General features: G+C 48.0%; 1 protein-coding gene across 2 annotated transcripts in view; it reads left to right on the top strand.

Annotated features, from left to right (window-relative positions):
- The window catches only part of LIN37 (lin-37 DREAM MuvB core complex component), a 470461-nt gene that overhangs the window by 148394 nt on the left and 302208 nt on the right, over nt 1–19859 (top strand). For both annotated transcript variants that reach the window (XM_069604871.1, XM_069604872.1), the window contains exons 3-4: nt 1884–1959; nt 2666–2716. In XM_069604871.1, coding sequence (XP_069460972.1) covers nt 1884–1959; nt 2666–2716 — 127 coding nt within the window. The remainder of the gene's footprint in view (nt 1–1883; nt 1960–2665; nt 2717–19859) is intronic.

Raw genomic sequence — 19859 nt, 5'->3', positions numbered from 1 at the left:
CCAGGGGTAAGGACTCTCTTCCCCTGACCTGTCTCATGCTTCTCACAATGCCAAGAGAATGACTCCCTTCTCTTGGATTCTCTCAGGCATCTTGCAATGTTGATAAAGCCGGGGGGAATTAATTATTCTCTTCCCCGGGCCTTTCTTAGCTTTTGTCTCTCAGCCCACCTGATTTAATTTTCTGCCAGGTATTTGACTCTGAAGAGGACTTACTATGCCATACGTTATTGGGTGCAGGTCCTGGGCCCATCCTCTGTGCCTCTCCCTCTGCTGTAAACCTGGTTTATTCTCCTGCCAGTTTCTATGACTGTGAAGAGGACTCTGGACGCAGTTTATTATTGGTTGTGGGTCCCAGACAAGTTTAAAGGGGTTTCTTGTTTTCTCTCTTTTACCCCGTGCAGCCCACGTACCTTCCAGGGGAACTACCAGTTTTTCTCGTCAGTCTTGGTCTTCCCAGAGGCTTCCAGCAGCTTCCTTTCGGCTTCTCTGGTTCTTGCGCTTCCTCCCGCGGCTCTGCAGCACTTCACTGGAGCCAGGTTCTGCGTCTTCTCTCAACCGCGTGGTTTGGGATTCTCTCTCGCCTGGGCTTCTCCCCTTCACACCGCATACCGGGAAGGGACGCTTGGATTCGCTGTCTCGCGTCCTGGTCAGCAGTTTCACCTTCTCTTCCAGCGGGACATCCTCCTTGCTTGCGGCACCCCCAGGGAGGGTATGTCAACTTGTGGAGTACTTCCTCTCTTTTTATCGTCAGGTTGGATTTTCAGTATCAAGGTGTCTAGGCCGCTCATGTTGGTTCAGCGGGGCACTCAGCATTGCTCTGTGGATCCTCAGCGCAGTATTGAGGTTCTCATCCTCTACTGCGCCAACTGTGCTCTTCTTCGTCCCAGTTTCCATACATGATTTACCTAGTAGGTCCCTGCTCTTCCTCGTCCCAATACTTCTTAGGGAGGTCCACTCCTCTACCCTACATAGGTACATAGAGGTGTGTGGGATTATGGAACCCTTTATAGGGTATGAGAAAGAGGGAGGTGGTGGTGGGCTTTAGACATACCGCGTTCTCCCAAAAGGGGCGTCCCTAGTCCCATAGGGGGGGTCCCTCCACATGAGATCCTTCTGCTGAGTACCTCCACCAGGGAAACTATGGGGTAACTGCTTCACCTTTCTGGCCTTATGGGAAGGGGCTCCTTATAGTGGAGAAGGGACAACATTTGAGGATTTGTCACAGAATCTTGCACTGCTGCCCTCCGTACTCTACTTTTGTGTGCTAGAGCTGGGCTTCCACATCTCTGCAGGTGGTGTACTTGTTCTTTGGGTGTGAAACAAATGTGCACTGCTGCTTAGTGTGCTACATTAGTCTGTGAGAATGAGAGAACTCCTTACTGCTGCTTATTATTTATGTCGGATACACTTGAACTTCTGTTTCCTGTGATATAACTTGTTCCTGCATCTGAAGGTGGCCTGTATCCTTGCTTCCTCTGTTGTAGCAGCTCTCTGGACATGAGAGACTTCAGTTGCAGCCCTGCTACCTTTTCTGTATTGCTATATCAGAGGATATTGCTATATCAGAGGAAGCTTGCATTGTTGGTTCTACGTGCCATATATTTTGTGTTTGTGAGAGAGGTATGCTGACACTGCAATTGTTCCTGATATTTTTCTTAACCTTAATAACTTTGTTTTGCTGCTCTGGTAGATGGTCACCTGTTACCATATTCACGATAAAAGGCAGCAAACGAATATTCTGGCAGTACCATTTTCCAGTCCTGTCATATGGTCCCATTCTGTCAGATAACATTTGTGTTTCTCTATGCATTGGCTCAGTCACCGCTGTGTAATGTGTGCAAGTCTCTTCTCACTCAATATCTTTTATACTCCTCATGCCTTAGAACTTGAGACTGGAAGTGCCAGGAACCGCCTTGATGCCGTCCTCCAGGGTCTCCTAGAGAAAAATGATGTGGACCGGTAAGGAGAGAATCTTCGCCTTTACGACCGCATTAATTTTGAGTGAGGGCAGATAGACGTAAGATATGAATTTGAGTTCATGAAACTGTGCTGAGACTACAAGTGCAGCAATATCATTGATGTGCACACAAATTGAAACTGATAAAGACAGTGTGGCAATGGACAGTGAGTTCCTTACATGCAAAGAGCTGTCCTATCCCTGGACGATTCTGCACCTTACACCAGGTTGGGATGTGACTCTACGCTAGACGTACACCAACAGAGAGCTGAGATGTCACTGTACATCAACAACCTTGCACATTGTTGTAACACCAATTGACACTGATCCAACCCTGCACAAGGCTGAAATATACCAAAAGCAAAACACTCCAAGATGAGCCAAATTTTACCACAGCCCCAACCCCCCATACTTCTGAGCTGTTGCTCGTCAAAGGCACAAGTCTTGGATATCCTTAAACAAATTCACATACTTACTCAGCGTATACAGCTCTTTCTACACAATGATGCATGCTTATGCAATCCCGTGATGACTTTGTGTTCTTTCTGCATGCATACAGAGTGCTGAATTAGAAGGACCTGCTTACATGTGTCCAACCTCCCTCTGTACACTCGCTCACTCATGTGTAAGATTTATCTGGATAGAAGCAGCAAATACAAAGTTTTGAGATGTCTGTTTCTTATCAAGGCTCTTTTTATCCTGTTATAGGGAACAGATGGAAGATGAGGCAGGAAAAACAGCATCAGATTCCCACAGCAAGTATGTTGGCTTTAACCGGATTCCTAGAGGGGTTCTATTATTGAAAGTGTCCTGCCTGTCTCATTATGGTTTCTCATATTCCCTAGTATGCCATAACCTGCCTGGATACAGACTACTTGAGAAGGGCGGGGGAGGAGGAGATGCCAGTGGGAGAGAAAGGCCATGCTTTCCCTCCATATGGGTTCCTTTGCAATGTAGGTTCCATCACTATGCTGCATCACTAATATTCTTTTACTTTTGTTTGCTGGATCTCTGGCGTAAGGGAGATTTTTACACAGCCCTCTGTGGGGCATGTGCAACCATCTAACCTAATGGGTAAACAGTGAGTCCAACCAAAAGGGAAGCCAAACCTCTCTTAAGTAGTAGCAATGGCAGAGCAATCTGGCTTAATTCAAGGGAGGAACAAATGCTGGAAGTAGAGTTAATTTAGTCCAAACAGTTAGCCAAACAAAGTACCCAACAAATGCATACTGAAAAAATATACACTTTATTAAAGCCACACCTATATTCTCTAGCTGGTAAAACGAAGTGCTTTAGTTAGGCATAGCACATGATGGAACCAGTGTAAGTGTAAAAACAGCAGTGGCCAGTTCAGACCCAGCCACCAGTACTACTAATGTGTAAGTCCACTACAGGGTTCTAGGCACTGCACATACAACCTGGGTGGGAAATGAGGTAAGGGAGGCAAGGGAATCCTAAACACAGTAAAACATTGCATTCATTTAGTCAATATTCGGACCCGACTTGCTATCCAAATATTAACCACAGTATTCCTAACCCTCTAGTGAAAGCGTTTGCAACCTGTGTCCCTCCAGCTGTTTTGTACTACAACTCCCATAATTCCTCACTATTGATTATTCTGTCTAGGGCTGAAGGGAGTTGTAGTCTAAAACATCTGGAGTGCCAAACGTCTCAGACCACTGCTGTAGCACATATTAACATGGTTGTTACAAGTGCGCACTATGCCGTGAGTATATATTTCTAATGCTTGTTAATCTTCTTAGAATCACATGCTGTGCATAGTCCGACATCTAGTGGTAATCGAAGAGTATTGCATCTTACTTTTGAAAATCGAAAGGGGGATGTCAACAGGGGTGTTACTGTAACACGATCCCTAACGTGACGTGTAGTTGTGGGGAGGGTGGGGATTCACTGTAACTAAGAACCAGAATGCATCACCTCTGAAGTCCCAGCCTTGGTTGCTCGTCCATCGCTACAGTTAGAGAACCTTGGCTGGGGTACTCTGCCTCTACCCCAACCATATAGTTGCCAAAAGTACAGATACCCCCGCCAGTCTTTAAACAGGTGGCAGAGCATTGGGATCACTTATTTTAGGACTATGTGTTTAACCTTTCTACACTTTTCTAGAGGTTACAAGTTTAGTGGTATATACTAAAGACATCAATACAAACAATGGAACCTATTGCAAATGGTAAATTGACAATAATGAGCTTAGAGGCTCTCTAGAGTGCTTGTTAAGAGAGAGAATTTGATTATGAGGATGTCTAGGGTAGAGTTTATAGCTGCCCTTGTGGCCTACCGCTGCCCTTGTGGACTACCAGGCCAAATGTAATACTTCTGAGGAAGGGGGGGATTTTTAATGGGGACCTTGACCCTTGGGATATTACGGAATCTACTAGTGGGACTGCCACCTCTCCTGCCATTGCACCTACAAAACCCAGCATTGTTCTTCAGAAGGATGCCCTGAGACTTGAACTGTTGAAGTTGGAGCTACAAAGAGAGGCGTTAGCCTTTCAGTACAAAAAGTTGGGAACAGAAGCTGAGCTGAAAAGGAGGAATTGGCACAACAAGTAATACTCAAAGGCAGAGACACTGAAAACGAAAGAATCCAGCTGGAGAAGGCTAAGGCAGAGACTACAGCTAGACTATTTGGGGGTGTTAGGTCTTCTGCTACCAAATGTATGATAGATTTGGTTGGTGTGTATGTGGAGGGTTCTGATATTCTCCAATAGATAGAGGCATTTCAAATGGCTTGTGAGATCCATTATGTTGACCCAACAGATTGGGCTAAATGTTTGTTGAGTAGGCTATAGCAGACTGATTGTGACTGTATTCTGAAGCTGAGTATGGAAGAGAGAGGCCAGTATGAGTGCATAAAAGCTGCTTTGACTGCCACATTTGGCAAGACACCTACCCAGTACCTTAAGAGGTTCAGGGACCATAAGAAGAGAGAGAGTGTGTCTTGGGTTGACTGGGTGAGTGATGCCCTTATAAACACGATGGGGTGGATTGATGAATACAAGTTGAACACTTTTGTTGAATTAACTCACCTCTTGTTTTTTGAGCATTTATCTGAAGTTTGTTCACCAGAGTTGCATCAGTACATTGCTGACCAGAACATGTTAGACCCCTTTAAGGTGGCCAAGCTGGCTGACAAGTGGGTCTCCCATAGGGTGTCCTTAAGGATCCCATTGGAAAGGGCAAGTACGCAGAAAAGGTGACCGTTTAGACACCCGAGGAGTCCAAAAAGCATCCACAGTCAAATAAACCCAAGTCTCCCATTCCCACGGTCCAGAATTCTAATGGGGATAAATCATATGGGGTGGGAGTACAATTAGCGGTCCTCCTGCTCTAAAACAGACTCCCAGTGGTCCTACTCCAGTTCCTCACACTCCTGTTACTTGTTGGAAGTGTGGGGCCCAGGACCACAGGAAGGGTGACCCCAAGTCTAAAGGTAAGTGTGAAAGGTTGGCCCACCACAACGAACCACGCTGACTCTGATATAGAGTTCAACAGTGTTTATTAAAATTCTTTGTAGATGGCATAGCTGTATCTTTTGTGGCGTTGGTTTCTAGGTATAGCAGGGCTTGGGATATTTGGCGCTAGGGCCAGCCCTCCATCTCTGGTCTACCCCAGCCTTGTCCCCTCCTCCTTAGCACAGAAGTCCCTATCAAGATTGTTAGTAGCACTGGGATCGGTAACCCCTGTCTGTCTTTCACTTTCTGGGCTATTGGTGTTTTCCCTAAATCGTTGACTAACTGACTCCATAGGGATCTCCTAACCTTTCCTCACCTATCCCTGCTTAGTTGTCTCAGGGAGTAATGAATGGTGCCTTCTTTCACCCAGCGTCATGCTCACTCCTTTCACACCCTCTTGTACCTGACCCTTCGCTATACTGGTCTCTTGAGCTGTTCTCCTCCCACCACGTCACTGTCTCTCCAATCTCTCACTCAGCCTTTACTCCTCCACCCTTCGATCTTCTTTTCCTACTCTTCTTCTTTCTATCACTCATACCTCCAACTACCCTTCTATCTCTGTTATTGTCTCTTCCCTCCTTCCTCCCACTCTACTTCCCTACTTATTGCTATTCCTCTAGTTATAATCTCTGATTCACTTTACACCAATAGCTACCCCTATTCTCCCACTCACTGTTGCTCTTCCCACTATCCCTCTACTTCCGTTCCTATGCCGCTACTCCACTTCCGCTTTACTACCTTTACTACTTTAAGACATTCAGAGATATGGTTCCCTGCTCGCCCCTCTACTACCAACTATCAGTTATTTTCTTCACTCGCTACCACTGCCACCTACTGTCTTTGCTCCCAACTACTACTACTACCTCTGCCACTACTACTACTACTCCACTCTGCTACTCTCACTCTACCTCTAGTACTCACACTCTCCCCTCTTTCACACAAACACTCCACAGACATCCTCCTTAACAATAGCCTTCGTACTCCAATCGCTCTCGCCTCCTCTGGTCTTTCAGATGTCCTCCACCACCTCCTGTCCTCACCCAACTAACCCACACTTAAACAGTTACACACACACCTCCTTATATCCCCCACCCCTTCCCAGGAGTGGATACTTGCCCTGTCCAATCACTTACCTGGCTCAAGGGGTGTGACTGGGAAAGGCCATGGGAGGGCTTAAAAGGGCTAGTAAGCCCCGCCCCTTTCCAACATGGCCCCTGCTACATTTTTCACCTGGCGCCTATACTGTCTCCCCAAGTCCCACTGTTTTCCCAAGCCTTGCTGGAGGCTTTTTCCTCCCTCTCAAAACTCCATGGTGGTTTAGTGGAGAAAGGCCTTTATTTTAAAGAATATTTCCCTTGTGGTTTAGTGGAGGCTTGTCCCGGTGTGGGCTAGTGTCAGCTGGAGCCTTGTGTCTTTGACGGCCAGTGTTGTGGGTGCTCCGACACCCCTTGTTTTTCTGCAATCCGCTTCCTCCTGCATTAGGCGGCCAGTGTTGTGCTGCTGGTGGCACCCCTTTGTATTTTGTAGACTGCTGTTCTGGTGTCTTCCCCGCAGCTGCTGTGCTGCTTCTCCTGTTTAGACACCGCCATTACCATCGGTATGGAGGGCTGGGAAGGGGGCCTGTCTGCACTAAGGCACCTGTGTTTGGTTGGGGTTTCTCCACACCAATCCCCACCCCTCTGCCCCTTAAGAGGGCCACAATGCTGACCCTGTCAAATAAGTCACTTGGTGTCCACGTTGTCAGCCTGACCTACCCTTGCTCTATACCCAAGGTGGAGGCCACTGTCCTCACTTCCTCTACAGAACTCACTTTGGTGCACCAAGTACCCGTTGGGGCCTGGGATCAGTACTGAAGTGATGAATTCTATACCACTGAATAACCAGAGATTTTTAAGACGTGTCCTCATAAATGGCCAGCCTTACACTTGTTTGAGAGAATCTGGGGCTAGCATGTCAGTGGTGGGTAGGACCCTGCTCAGGCCAGAGGACTATATAGATGCTCCTCTGAGAACCACTAGGTTAAATGGTGGGCCTCCCAGACTTGCCCCTGTAGCCTTAGTCACCATGCAGGTGGATGACAGGACAGCCAAAATTCCAGTGATTGTACAGGATCATGTGCCTGCCGAGGTGCTGCTGGGAAATGACCTTGCTGAGCTGGGGTTGCTTTTTTCTGGTGGGCCACCCCTGACTGCTGCTGCAGTCCCTAGGTCCCAGGCCGAACAGGGTCTGACTGATAGTCAGTTACCCAAGCCAAAGGGGAAACCCAGGCAAAAAGTAAGATCAAGAAGGTCACCTCTGTGAAGGAGTCCCCTTCTACCTACTGCATCATCAGTGCCCACTGTGGAACAAGCTCCTGAGGGACTGGGCCCAGTGGTGACCCTAGACTCAACTCCTGAGGGAGAAGAGCCAGAGGACCGTCCTCAAAGAGAGGTGCTCACCCCATAGGATCACCCTGACCTTCAGTTCATTTTGACTGAAGTAGGGCCCTCTAGGGCAGATATTTGTAAGGGTCAAAGAGAGTGTCACTCTCTTGAGGGTCTGAGAAGACGGGCCCAGGCACAGTGTGAAGTGCCTAGGTCCTTCAAGATTTATATTTTATAGTGAGCCCACTGAGCCGGTACTTGCTACAGTAAAAGGTTGGTTGTACCCAAGGTCTACAGGCCCTTCCTTCTGCATTTGGCACATCAGGTGCCCTTTGCTGGTCCTCTTGGCATAAGGAGGCCAAGCAAAGGCTCCCATCTGACTTAATGGCCCAGGATGGGTGTAGAAATGGAATCCTTCTGAAGGACTTGTCCCACTTGCCAATTGTCTTGTAAGACTGAAGGCAGTGGCATTGCCCTACTGCAGCCTTTGCCAGTGGTGGGCACACCATTTGAGAGGGTAGCCATCAACATTGTTGGTCCCTTAGACCCTCCCATATCAGGTGGACACAGGTTCATCCTTGGTCTGGTAGATCATGCCACCTAGTACCCTGAGGATACACCACTTCAGTCTATCACTGCCAAGATGGCTGCCAGGGCTCTCCTGGGCATCTTCGTAAGAGTTGTTTCTCTAAAGAGATGGTCTCAGACAGAGGAACCAATTTTATATATAGTTAAATGCAGGCAATGTGGAAGGAGTGTGGTGCAACTTACAATTTATCTACATCCTACCCCAAGACCAATGGTCTGGTTGAGAGATTTAACACAACTCTCAAAGGCAAGCTAGGTGCTTTGGAAGAGCCCCTGAGGAGAAGATGGGACCTCCTTACCATGCCTGCTGTTTTCCTACAGAGAGGTGCCTCGGGAGGGTGTTGATTTCAGCCCCTTCAAGCTCCTTTTTGGATATCTTGTGAGAGGGGGGCCGTTGCCTTAGTTAGAGAAGGCTTGGAAGCCACACCTCCAGGTCCTGCCAAGCACGTGGGGGATTATGTGTTAGGGCTCAGAAAGAAGATGGCACAGATGATGGTCCAGATATCGGCAAACCTCAAGGCCAGCCAAGAGCTGAATTAGTACTGGCAGGACCTTAAGGCCTCACAGGTGAACTGGACTCCTGGCCCATGTGATTCTTGTTATGGAGCCAACCAAGTCTAGTATTAGGGCCTGTCCCTACTCCATTGCAATTCTCACCTCTGTAAACTATGCTTTTCAGCATACCAAAGTCTGTGGTGACTGTCCAATACTTGCATCAGGGGAAGGGCGCGTCAAAACATCAGGCACCACGGCACCAGGCAAGCCACCGGGATTCCCGTCTCCAGAATAGGACACTCTGTAAGGCAGCACGATCAGCTGTGTTAACGTCTAGAGCCTTTCCTCTAATCGGGACCCGATGATTGCAGGATGTACAGTGACAGTATAAAGCGAAAGCGCCGTTCTTGAAACAGTATTCAACCTACCATGATTCACGTATCTACAGCAGAATTTCAAGTATTTAGTTCAGGTGTTCAGTTATTGGTGAACTGTTAAGACTTTACCTCTAATAGTCACTGAAGCCACTTTCTAGGTTCCTGCTTCCACAGCACAGCCCTTGGTGAGCCTCATTGTATGTTTGTTATTTGCTTTGCTTAATAAACTGTCTATAGTACAGACTTACACTAATAATCTCCCCTTTTCTTATCCAGCTCCTACCTTGTCACCAGTTCATAGGGGGTGTTTCCAGTAGCCCTCACTTGTGTAGTATAGCTTACCAAGGGGGTTCTTCCTTTGAGGTCAGAGGGTATAGTCATCCTGTGCCCCTGAAAGTTCTGCATCTCCTCGGGGATCTGACACCTAGGGCTTCGGCAGACTGGAATCTTCAGGATAATCTCCAAGATGGGCAAGGTCAACTATCTGGTTGACATAGGTACCCCTGGGGTAGCCCCTCCGGTCTTCCATGTTAGCAGTCTCAAACCTTACCACCAAAGAGAGGAAGTCTTGTGTCTCTTGCTAGCTTCAGGGCAAGAGGAGGATGAGCATGAGCTCCTTCCTGACTTGCTGCATAGCAACCCTCAGGATGGCTCAGTGTAGGGAGTGCATCTTTCTCCAGATCTGACATCACAGCAGCAGGGTACCTGCATGGCTTTGCTCCAGCAGTAGGCCCCTCTGTTTTCCTTGACACCAGACTTCACCCTATGGTGCAGGCATGACATTGATAATGGTGATAGTGTACCTGTTAAAGCAGATGCTACAGGATGTCAGACAGTGTAAAGAACCATATCCAGGCAGAGGTCGCTAAAATGGAACAGGTTACTTACCTGTAGCTCCTGTTCTCCAGCATTTGTATCTTTCATAGATTCACATGCTGTGAATATTCCCTGTCGTCAGGCTGGGAATCCTCGGTAAAATAGAGCAGTTTAAATTAAACTGAAACTTCAGTCACTATCGTCGTTTTGGGTCGTAGTGCCCAGAGCCAATAGGGAATATTCCCTTAACTCCTCCTCTGTCGGCCATCTTCAGATTTGGCAAGCGCACACGAAGTGGCAGTAAACGCCAAATGACGAGCCATGAAGGGAAGGAGGGAGGGTTGCATGTGAATATATGAAAGATAACAATGCTGGGGAACAGGAGCTAGAGGTAAGTAACTTGTTCCTTCTCCAGCATTGGATCTTTCATAGAGTCACATGCTGTGAATACATTACAAAGCAGTAAAAACAATAACCAATACACAAGGTTGGAAGAGCTTCCCGTATCACTTACCACAGAAGACTTCCCAACCTTATGCGAACAGGTTTTGTAGAACTGCTTGGCCGACTCTAGACTCCTCTGCGGAATCCATGTCGATGCAGTAGAATCTGGTGAATGTGTGCACCGATCTCCAGGTAGCTATGCGGCAGATATGTGGCAGCAGGATCCTGGAGAGAAATTCAGTGGTCGCGGCCACTGCCCTAGTGGAAAGCGCCCGAGGTCTGCCCTGGAGCGTTCCGCCCACCTGCTGGTGGCAGAATGAGATGCAGGCCGCAATCCATCTCAAAATTGAAGATTTGGAGACAGCCTTGCCTAGCCCTTTAGGTCCATTTGCAACAAATAATTGATCCATTAAACGGAATGATTTTGTGTGGGCCACATAGTACTTGAGGGCACACACCACATCCAGTGTGTGCAGAGTGCACTCTGCCGGAGCCAAAAAAACACTTGCAACACCACCTGCTGGTTAAGATGGAAGGATGAAGGTACCTTAGGTATGAATGTTGGATTAGTCCGCAATACAGCCTTGCCCTAAGGTGGTTTTGAAGAAAATGCCTATATCTCTCCCACCCGTCTCGCCGAAGTAATTGCCACCAAAAAAGCTGTCTTCCATGACAGGTGCTTGATGGATGCCTTGTACATGGGCTCAAAAGGGGGTCTCATAAGCCTTGTGAGCAGTACGTTGAGTTCACAGGCTGGTGCCGGCCAGCGACTGGAGCGAATACATATATATATTCCTTTTTTATTATTTATTACGCGCATTAGGCAGACTTAACTGAATTCGGGTGCATACGATAACTATATTTCGCAATAAGACTATCAGGTGTTACAACTAGTCTAACACTCAGTAAATTCATCTGAATAAGAACGTTTTAAAAAGTTTTCTGAAACCGTCGAAGGATGGGCAAGCCCGGATTTCGACTGGTAACTGGTTCCACACTTTTGGGCCAAATACAGAAAATCTTCTATCACCTTTGGAAATCTGTTTAGTCCTGGGTATGCACATCAGCAGTTTCTCTCCAGACCGGAGATCTCTTATTGGCTGATGTCGGCATACCCTGGCAAACATGAGCCAGTGGAGAGATATGCGGAGGGACGAAATATGGTCCCGCTTCCTGAGGTGGCCAATCAGCCTAATTGCTGCATGCTGGGCCCTCTGAAGTCTCACCATCTGGTTCGCTGGGATACCTGCCATAAAACTATTACAATAGTCAAGATGAGAATTGGTCAGGGCCCCTAATACCACTGCATTATCTTCAGTTGCAATAAATGGGAGCACATTCCAGAGCATGCACAGTGAGTAATACACTGCTTTTACTTTTGCACCTGCCTGGGCTTCACTGCCCAGGTTTTCTTCCCAAAAGCACCCAAGATTTCTGATTTTCCTCTAGAATTGTAGTTCATCACCCAGGATCGGAGGGGGAGCACTTTGTTTTTCACTCTCCATTTTACTCCCTGGTCCAAATAATATCACCTGGGTTTTCGCTGAATTAAGCTGTAATTGATTACAGGCCATCCACCTTTTAACTTCTTCCATGCCTTGGTTGATCTTTTCGAAAGCCTCAGCAATATTCTCCGTCTCTATATAAATCTGAGCATCGTCGGCATAGGAATGGAAGCTTAGCCCATGCCTCCTCAGAATATTAAGTAACTGACGAATATATAAATTGAAGATCAAAAGTGACACTGCAGAGCCCTGTGGGACACTGCACCTTAGCCATAATGCCTCTGAAAGAAAGCCTCCCAATGTCACCCGTTGGGTCCTATCTTTCAGGAAGGACCCAAACCAGTCCACCACTGTCTTTGATGCCCTCCCAACATTTTCAGTTAGTTGGAGGATGATCTTATGATCCACTGTATCGAAGGCCACGGATAGATCTAGCATCAACAATATGGTGGATCCCCCCTCTATCCGCGGCCTCCAGTAGATCATCCTGGACCGCCAATAAAGCGTTCTCTGTCCTGTGATTGGTCGAAACCCCGACTGACATTCATCCAATAGTCCCTTACTAAACACAAAACGTTGGAATTGAATACATGCCGCTTTTTCAAGGATTTTAGTTGGCCGACACAAGTTAGCCACTGGGCGGTAATTTTTTAGAACTGTTGAATCTAAGTTGGATTTCTTTAACTGGGGTTTTACCAATGCCCCCTTCAGAGCACTTGGGACCTGACCCTTCATTAGAGATTTATTTACGAAGGCTGTTACAAATGGGGCAAGATTCACTGCCAAACGTTTGACCATGCATACAGGCATAGGGAATGCCAGATCCTTTGTAGGTTTTAGTTGGAGTATCGAGGATAGGTCGGCTTCCTCAATATTCTGAAAGCAGAAGTCTTCAGTTTCTCCTTGAGGCTCTTAGGTCTTAGTCTCTTGTGGGAGCTCCTCCCATTTTTCAGATGGCCTCACATTAATGATACTTTTTGGGATATCAATAAACCTTTCCTCAAAGAAGTTGTTAAACTTATTTGCCTGCTCCTGGGTGGCGACAGTAGGCACAGTCATACATGCTGGATTCCTAAATCTAGACAATACATCGAATAGCGCTCTAGCTTGGTTTCCTGCCTGTTTAATTTCACTTGAAGGAACTCTTTTTTTAAAATAAATAACGCTAGTTTGTATGCTTTTAGCAGTCCTTTCGCCTTCTCTGCATCCCTATCCTGCTTGGAGACCCTCCACAGTTTATTGGCCTGTCGCACCTGTTTACGCATAAGGGCCAATGTTGTTCCAAACCAGGATTTAGATTTTTTTGTGGTCTTCAGTTTAACAGGCGCAAATTTATCACAAATCTCTTCTAAAATATCAGACCCTTTTTTTAAAAAAAAAGTCTTCACATGGGAGCCGAATATCTAGGTCTGCTAATCTTCTCTCGACTACCTCTCCAGGGATTCTGGCCAGATCAGCCGCCTTCCGAATCCATACGGACATGCTATCCTGTCCGCCGCCCTTCTGTGACTGTGATCCCATAAGTCCAAATAATTGTAGACGGTGGTCTGTCCAAAGTAATGGGATGGAGTTGAGGAATTGACCCGCCCCTCTTCTTATTGCTAAAAGATCTAGGCAGTGGCAAATATTATGGGATGGAGCCCTGGTAATACACTTTAGGTTATGATTATCCAGTAGTTCTAACAATGCCAGTGCATTGGGATGGACGTCATTCTCCAACCATATGGTCCAGTCCCCAACACATACAAATTACTTATGATTGCTCTCTAAAAGAGTGAGGTATATGTCTAGTGTCTCCAAAATGTTTCCTAAAGGTCCCGGTGGTCCATATCCCAGAATCACTTTCATCACCCGCGTATGGGATATTGAGATAAACAATTCCCCAAACTGTACATTATCACCCCAATCCAGCATTTCCAGGTGTGAGATATTCATAGATGATTTATACATTTTAGTGATGCCCCCTCCTCTCCTGTCCGCTCTATTAATGAATTGGACAATATAATTCTCAGGCACCAATTTGGGAAACACAGTTTGGGACCCTTCAGTAAACTAAGGAGGTCCAAATTATGTTCTTGAATTAGTTCTCCCACCGCCACAGTGTGCGCCACTGCTGAACGTGCGTTCAATGAAGCGGACTTAATTATAGTAGCCTCCTCCTCCCTCCTTTCTTCACCTCACGCCGCTTGAGTACCTTTATCTAGTCCGTATTCTCATATTTTATTCAGACTTCTCAGATATAAATTGCCCAACTGGTTATTCAGATTTTTCAATTCTATAGCTGTGTAACTCAATTTATTTTCTTCCTCATCTCCCCACGGCATTTTACCTAAAGAAGATTACTGCAGCCGCATCCCTGACTGGCAGAATTTCTCGCCGGTCGCCGGCTCCAGGCCGCATAAACAGGCTTCGCGCTGACACGATCCAGTTAAGGCCTCTGTCGGCCGGATGGTGACATGCGATTACGGCGCCAAGCACCCAGGCTTCTCGGTAATTAAGTCACTGCCTTGCTTCACGGTAGGTAAGGACCGCCCGTAATTACAGCACTGTATAGAGCAGCGTGGCTGCAAGTTACATAAGTAAATGTCTTAAAAACACTTAAAATGTAAACTACACACTTTGATTCCCAAAGTTTCTAATAATTCCCCCAATGTTAAAAAAAGTTGTAAAACCTTCAATACTCATCTTAATAACACATCAAAGGTCTGATGCTGCTCGAATGCAACCTAACTCCTCTTGGGAGTCTTAATGCTACAAACTACCAAAATAGTCCTCGTAGAAATTCTTTCCCTAGCCGTTGAGACCAGAGGGAAGGCTTTCCAGAGGACCGGCAGTATCTGGAGATTGAGGCCAGGTGCACTTTAATGGAGGAGGGCGCCGGCTCCGAATCTGCTAGCGACAAGAGGTACGGTAGCAACTTCTCTGGGTTTATAGTCTGGGGATGCAGGTGATGTCTTTTGCACCACACCTGAAAACGCTTCCACTTGCTCTTGTAGCATTTTAGAGTGGCTGGGGTCCTTTCTTTAGCCAACAGCTCTGGCAAGCCTGCGGGAGAGAAAGGGTCCCACATTTTAGGAACACAGAAGCCAGGCCGTAGGATTGAGAGAGGCCGGGTCGTGGTGCAGAACCATTCCTTGGTTCCTGGACAGGAGTGATTGGTGCAGGGGCAGCCTGATTTGAGTTGTCACAGAGAGAGCCAGGAGCTCCGAGTACCAATACTGCCTCAGCCACGCAGGGCCCACTAATATCAGTCTGCACAGAAACCTTTTGGTCGTGTGTAGGACTCTCGGCACCAGAGGAAGCGAGGGGGCGTACAGAAATTTCCCCTCCCATGGGAACGCAAAGGCGTCCCCCAAACTGTCCAGGTGAGGAAACAGGCTGGCAAAGGTCTTGCAGCGGCTGTTGTCAAATGTGGCAAACAGGTCAATTTCTGGGGTGGCTCCCTCCTGAAACAGATGTAGCTGGTCTTTGTGCAACTCCCATTCATGACAAGAGTGCAACTCCCTGCTGAGGGAGTCTGCCAGAGTGTTGTGGATCCCTGGTAGATGGAGGGGAATCAAGAACATGTTCTGTTGCAGGGCCCAATGCCAGAGCGTTGGGCATCCCTGGAAAGCTGTGCAGACCTGGTCCCCCCCTTGCTTGCGGATGTAAAACACGGACGTTGTGTTGTCTGTGTAAATTCGGACCACTTTCCCTCCGAGCAGGGTGGAGGAAAGACTTCAGTGCCCAGAATATCACCCGTAGCTCCAGCAGATTGATGTGCTGGGTCTTCTCTGTCTCTAACCACAAACCCCTGGTGTGCTGGTCTTGGCAATGGGCTCCCTGGAAGCGCCCTTAGTGACGGTGATCTGATGGTCCGGGAGCCTGAAGGGGGCACTTTGCAGGATGTGTTCCCTCACTGACCAACATAACAGGCCCTTCATGAAGGCTTCAGTCAGCGTAATGTAGTCCTCCCTGGAGCCTGAAGCTTGTACCCATTTGGCATCCAAGAACTCCTGCACTGGCCTCATGCGTAGTCTGCAGTTGGTGACCAGTGAAATGCATGAAGACAACATCCCCAGCAATGACTTGTAGCTGCGGACTGTAGTTCGTCTGGGTTTTGCTGAGGCAATCAATGCACCTTCTCCAGAATGGCCATCACTCTCTCGTCTGAGGGCCTGGCTCTGCAAGTGCTGGTGTCTACCAGTGCTCTGAGGTACAGTGCCCTCCGAGAGGGGGCCAGCTGAGACTTTGGAAAGTTGATGGAGAAACCCAGTTGTTGAAGACATTGGATAGTGACAGCGGTGTTGAACTCCGCAAGAGGGCAGGATGGGGCTCTTATTAACCTGTCGTCTAATATGGGTAGACGTGTACTCCTCTCTGTCGCAGGTGAGCCACCACTGGTGCAAGGCATTTGGTGAACACCCGAGGGGCCGATCTGAGGCCGAAAGGAAGAGCCTTGAACTGATAGTGCTCTGCTGCACCACGAAACAAAGGTAGCGCCGGTGTGAAGGGTGAATAGGAATGTGGAAGTATATGTCTTCGAGATCGAGGGATGCTAGGAAATCCCCCTGCTGCAGCTGGGACAGTACTTGTTGCAGTGTTAACATGCAAAAGGTTTGAGCTTTCAGGAACTTGTTGAGCACCCTTAGGTCTAGAATGGGTTTCCGACCCCCTGGTTTGTTCAGCAAGCCCTTTTTCCTTACCAGGAAGTAGGGGGAATACATGCCTTTTTGTATCTCTTTCCTCGGGACCTTTTCTACAGTGCCCTTTCATAGCAGAGACTGCACTTCTTGGATCAAGAGGAGCTGCCATTTTTCTGGTCTTCGTACAGAGGAATGTCTGTCCAGCGAATGCCCCTGATGAAGGAGGGACAGCACCCATTCGTCGGATGTTACTCAAGTCCATTCGTCGATGAAATTTGATAGACGACCCTCACTGGGGTGCTGAAGCGCAAGGCTCTGGCTCTCAGCCGCTCATGCTTGCTTGCCGGACTGGCCCCTAGGCTGGGAGGAGCCTCAGCATCGCTGGCAACCTTTGTAGGGCTTGGTTTGCTTCCGGTACTGATCCCCTGATGAATATGGGCTCTTGTAGGACGAGGATGACTGGTATGTATTGCGGTTGTCCCGAGAAGTTTTATTATAATGCCCTTCGTTGTAATGTGCCCAGGGAGCGGGCGGTTTCAGTGTCTGTCTTTATGGCCAATGGGCCTTCTCAACCTTTTTACCAAACAGGGCTGTACCATCGAAAGGCATGTCTGTAACGGGGATTGGACATCTGGTCGAAGGTCCGTGACTTTAAGTCAACCTTGTCAGCGTAGAACCACTCCATTACCCATCTGGCGATAGCCTGTGTCGGCGATGTCGATGGAAACAGTGATGGCGTGGTCAGACGCAAGCTCACCCTTATGGAGAATGACCAGTGCCTCTTGCTTCTTGTCCTCCAGCAAAAGTTCCAGTAGGGGCCCCCACTTGTACCATAACTCTCAATCATAGCGGGCGAGTAAGGCCATCGCGTTCGTCGCCTTGATAGTCGTGGCAGCTGTCGTGATGATTCTCTTGCCAAAGGAGTTAAGGCATTTTCCCTCCTTGTCTGGGGGCACTGAGCAGGAGGAAGATGGATTGGCCGATCTCATCCTGGCTGCCGCAGAAACTACGGAGTCTGGGCTAGGCAGTGGGCGGAGACAGGCAGCAGCGCTCTCTGGAGCCCTGTACCTTTTCTCGAAACAATCCTTCATTGGAAGTGCAGTTGCAGGGTGCGCCATGGCAACCAGACCGTCCTCACAGATTTCCTCCAGTAGAGGTATTGCCATGATGGACTTCCTGCGCTGCTCTCCGAGTTCATATAAAACGCTCTCCTTCCTTTGCTCCTCCGATGCAAAGCAAAACTTTGTGGACGCCCTGGACATGAGCGCATGGAAAGCTCCTACTTCATCAGGGGGAGAATCCCTGACGGCCACCTCCTCTGACTCACCATCTGCAGTGATGAAGTCGTCAAACTCATCTGTATCGGAATGAGTGGGGACGTGACCTCTTCAGACTCAGTATCCGCTCCCTCATCCGTCAGTACCTTTGATACTGACAGGTGTCTTTGCGGCTTGGGGGGATGGGGAGGGAATCTCGTATCCCTCTCTGGAGGGTCCTGGGGCCTCACACAGCATTTGCCTGTTGATGTCGGCAACGAGTGGTCGCAAAGGCAGTGCATGCAAGGTAGCCACCAATGCTGTAAGTGTTGAGAAAAGGTCCAATGATACGTTCCTTTTGAGGGCATGGCTGCTGATGTTGGACTTCTGTTGACAGCATAGGATCCCATTGGGGTGAAGGTTGTAGAGGCTGTACGACCCCTGCTGATGGCAAGGGGTTCAAAGATGGTGGTCTAATGATGCTTGCTTCACCCCGAGGTGGACTCCTCGTGGCAATGCCCTAGGGCAGTGGTCTTCAAACATTTTAGGCCTGGGACCCCCTGAGCAAAATGTGGGCAGGCCGGGACCCCCCAAAAGTGACAAATGGACAGTAAGTGCAAATGGCCATCGGCAAATGGCCATCGCACCCTTCTCTCAGTATAGTCCCTGGGCTCCCCCACCTTCTCCCATCACAGTCTCTGGACTTTCTTACCCCACTCCTAGCCCAGTCCCTGGCCTCTCCCCACCCCACCACAGACCCTGGGCTGTCCCCACCCTAGTCCCACTACTTCCCCATGCCGCCCCCCTAACCCCCATCCAGCTCCCACCACAGTCCCAGGGCCAGTGGCGGCTGGTGAATTTTTTAAGTGGAGGGGCTTAAATATTTCCCCCAGAAATGCCATCATGACCAAGCTTAGCAAGGAAGCCCGAACCAATCAGTATGGGTTTGGGGGGCACTCCCCCGGGACATTTTTTTAAATGATGAGTTAAAATGATGCATTTTACAGCACACTCTTTTAAAAAAAAAATGGGTAAAAAGACAAACAACTTTAAAAAATATGAAGGCTCACAAATGTTTCTGAAAACATTTTAGAGAACAAATGCCTACATGATTCTAAGTACAGTATTGCTGCCAGATTCCTAGGTGCTTATGTTTCTGAAAACGTGTTATATCACCTTGCATATGCTTCTGCATCCATGGTACAAAAAGAAAGATTTCTTCTGATAGAAGAATCAGCTGTGAGTGAGTGAATTCACTTGGATGGTATACAATGCTGATTAGCTTTTAGCACTGACCTTCACTGCTCGAATATTGGGAGGGCAAAGCAGGGCTAGTTAAACAATTGGTTATGAAGGATGCCACTAACGCAAAGATGATTAAAGTATTTTCTGGCACTGTAGTAAGCCGAACGCTCAATTATATGGCACCTGTAATTACATGGAATAGAGCCATCCATATGCTGGAATATGCTAGTTAGCAACCTTTTGAGGCTGGAAAACCAGGTTATCAGAGTTCCGACTCTACATTCTAGATTCCCCCCCAAAAAACACCCCAAAAAACATTTATTTTCTATTTTCTGACTGAGGCTGCGGCCCCCCCAGGGCGTTGTGACCCACAGTTCGAATACTGCTGCCTTAGGGGGAGGTGACTCATGTGACACAACAGCTTCCTCCTCTTCTGAATGTGAAATACTTGGTTCTGGGACTATGAGGTCACCTGATAATAGAGCCACTCCCTGGTTTGGAAACACGGTTCTTGGACATTCTGGGCGTGCTTCTGGTACGGGTATCAAGGCCAACAGCTGCGGTGACAACGGATTGGTGAAATTTCTGTCTCGTCGACGGTGCTTTCGACGACAGTGTGGTCGACAAAGCACTCGTGGTCAATGCGCTCATAGTTGTATTCGTTGAGGTTGATGACGGTTTTGTCATTGTAGTCATTGAGGTTGAGGCCGAT

This window comes from Ambystoma mexicanum, chromosome 1p (genome assembly GCF_040938575.1).
Source record: "Ambystoma mexicanum isolate Mex_15411 chromosome 1p, UKY_AmexF1_1, whole genome shotgun sequence".
Classification (NCBI taxonomy): Eukaryota; Metazoa; Chordata; class Amphibia; order Caudata; family Ambystomatidae; genus Ambystoma; species Ambystoma mexicanum.
The sequence above is the reverse complement of the archived record's forward strand: the minus strand, read 5'-3'. Positions and strand labels throughout refer to the sequence as shown.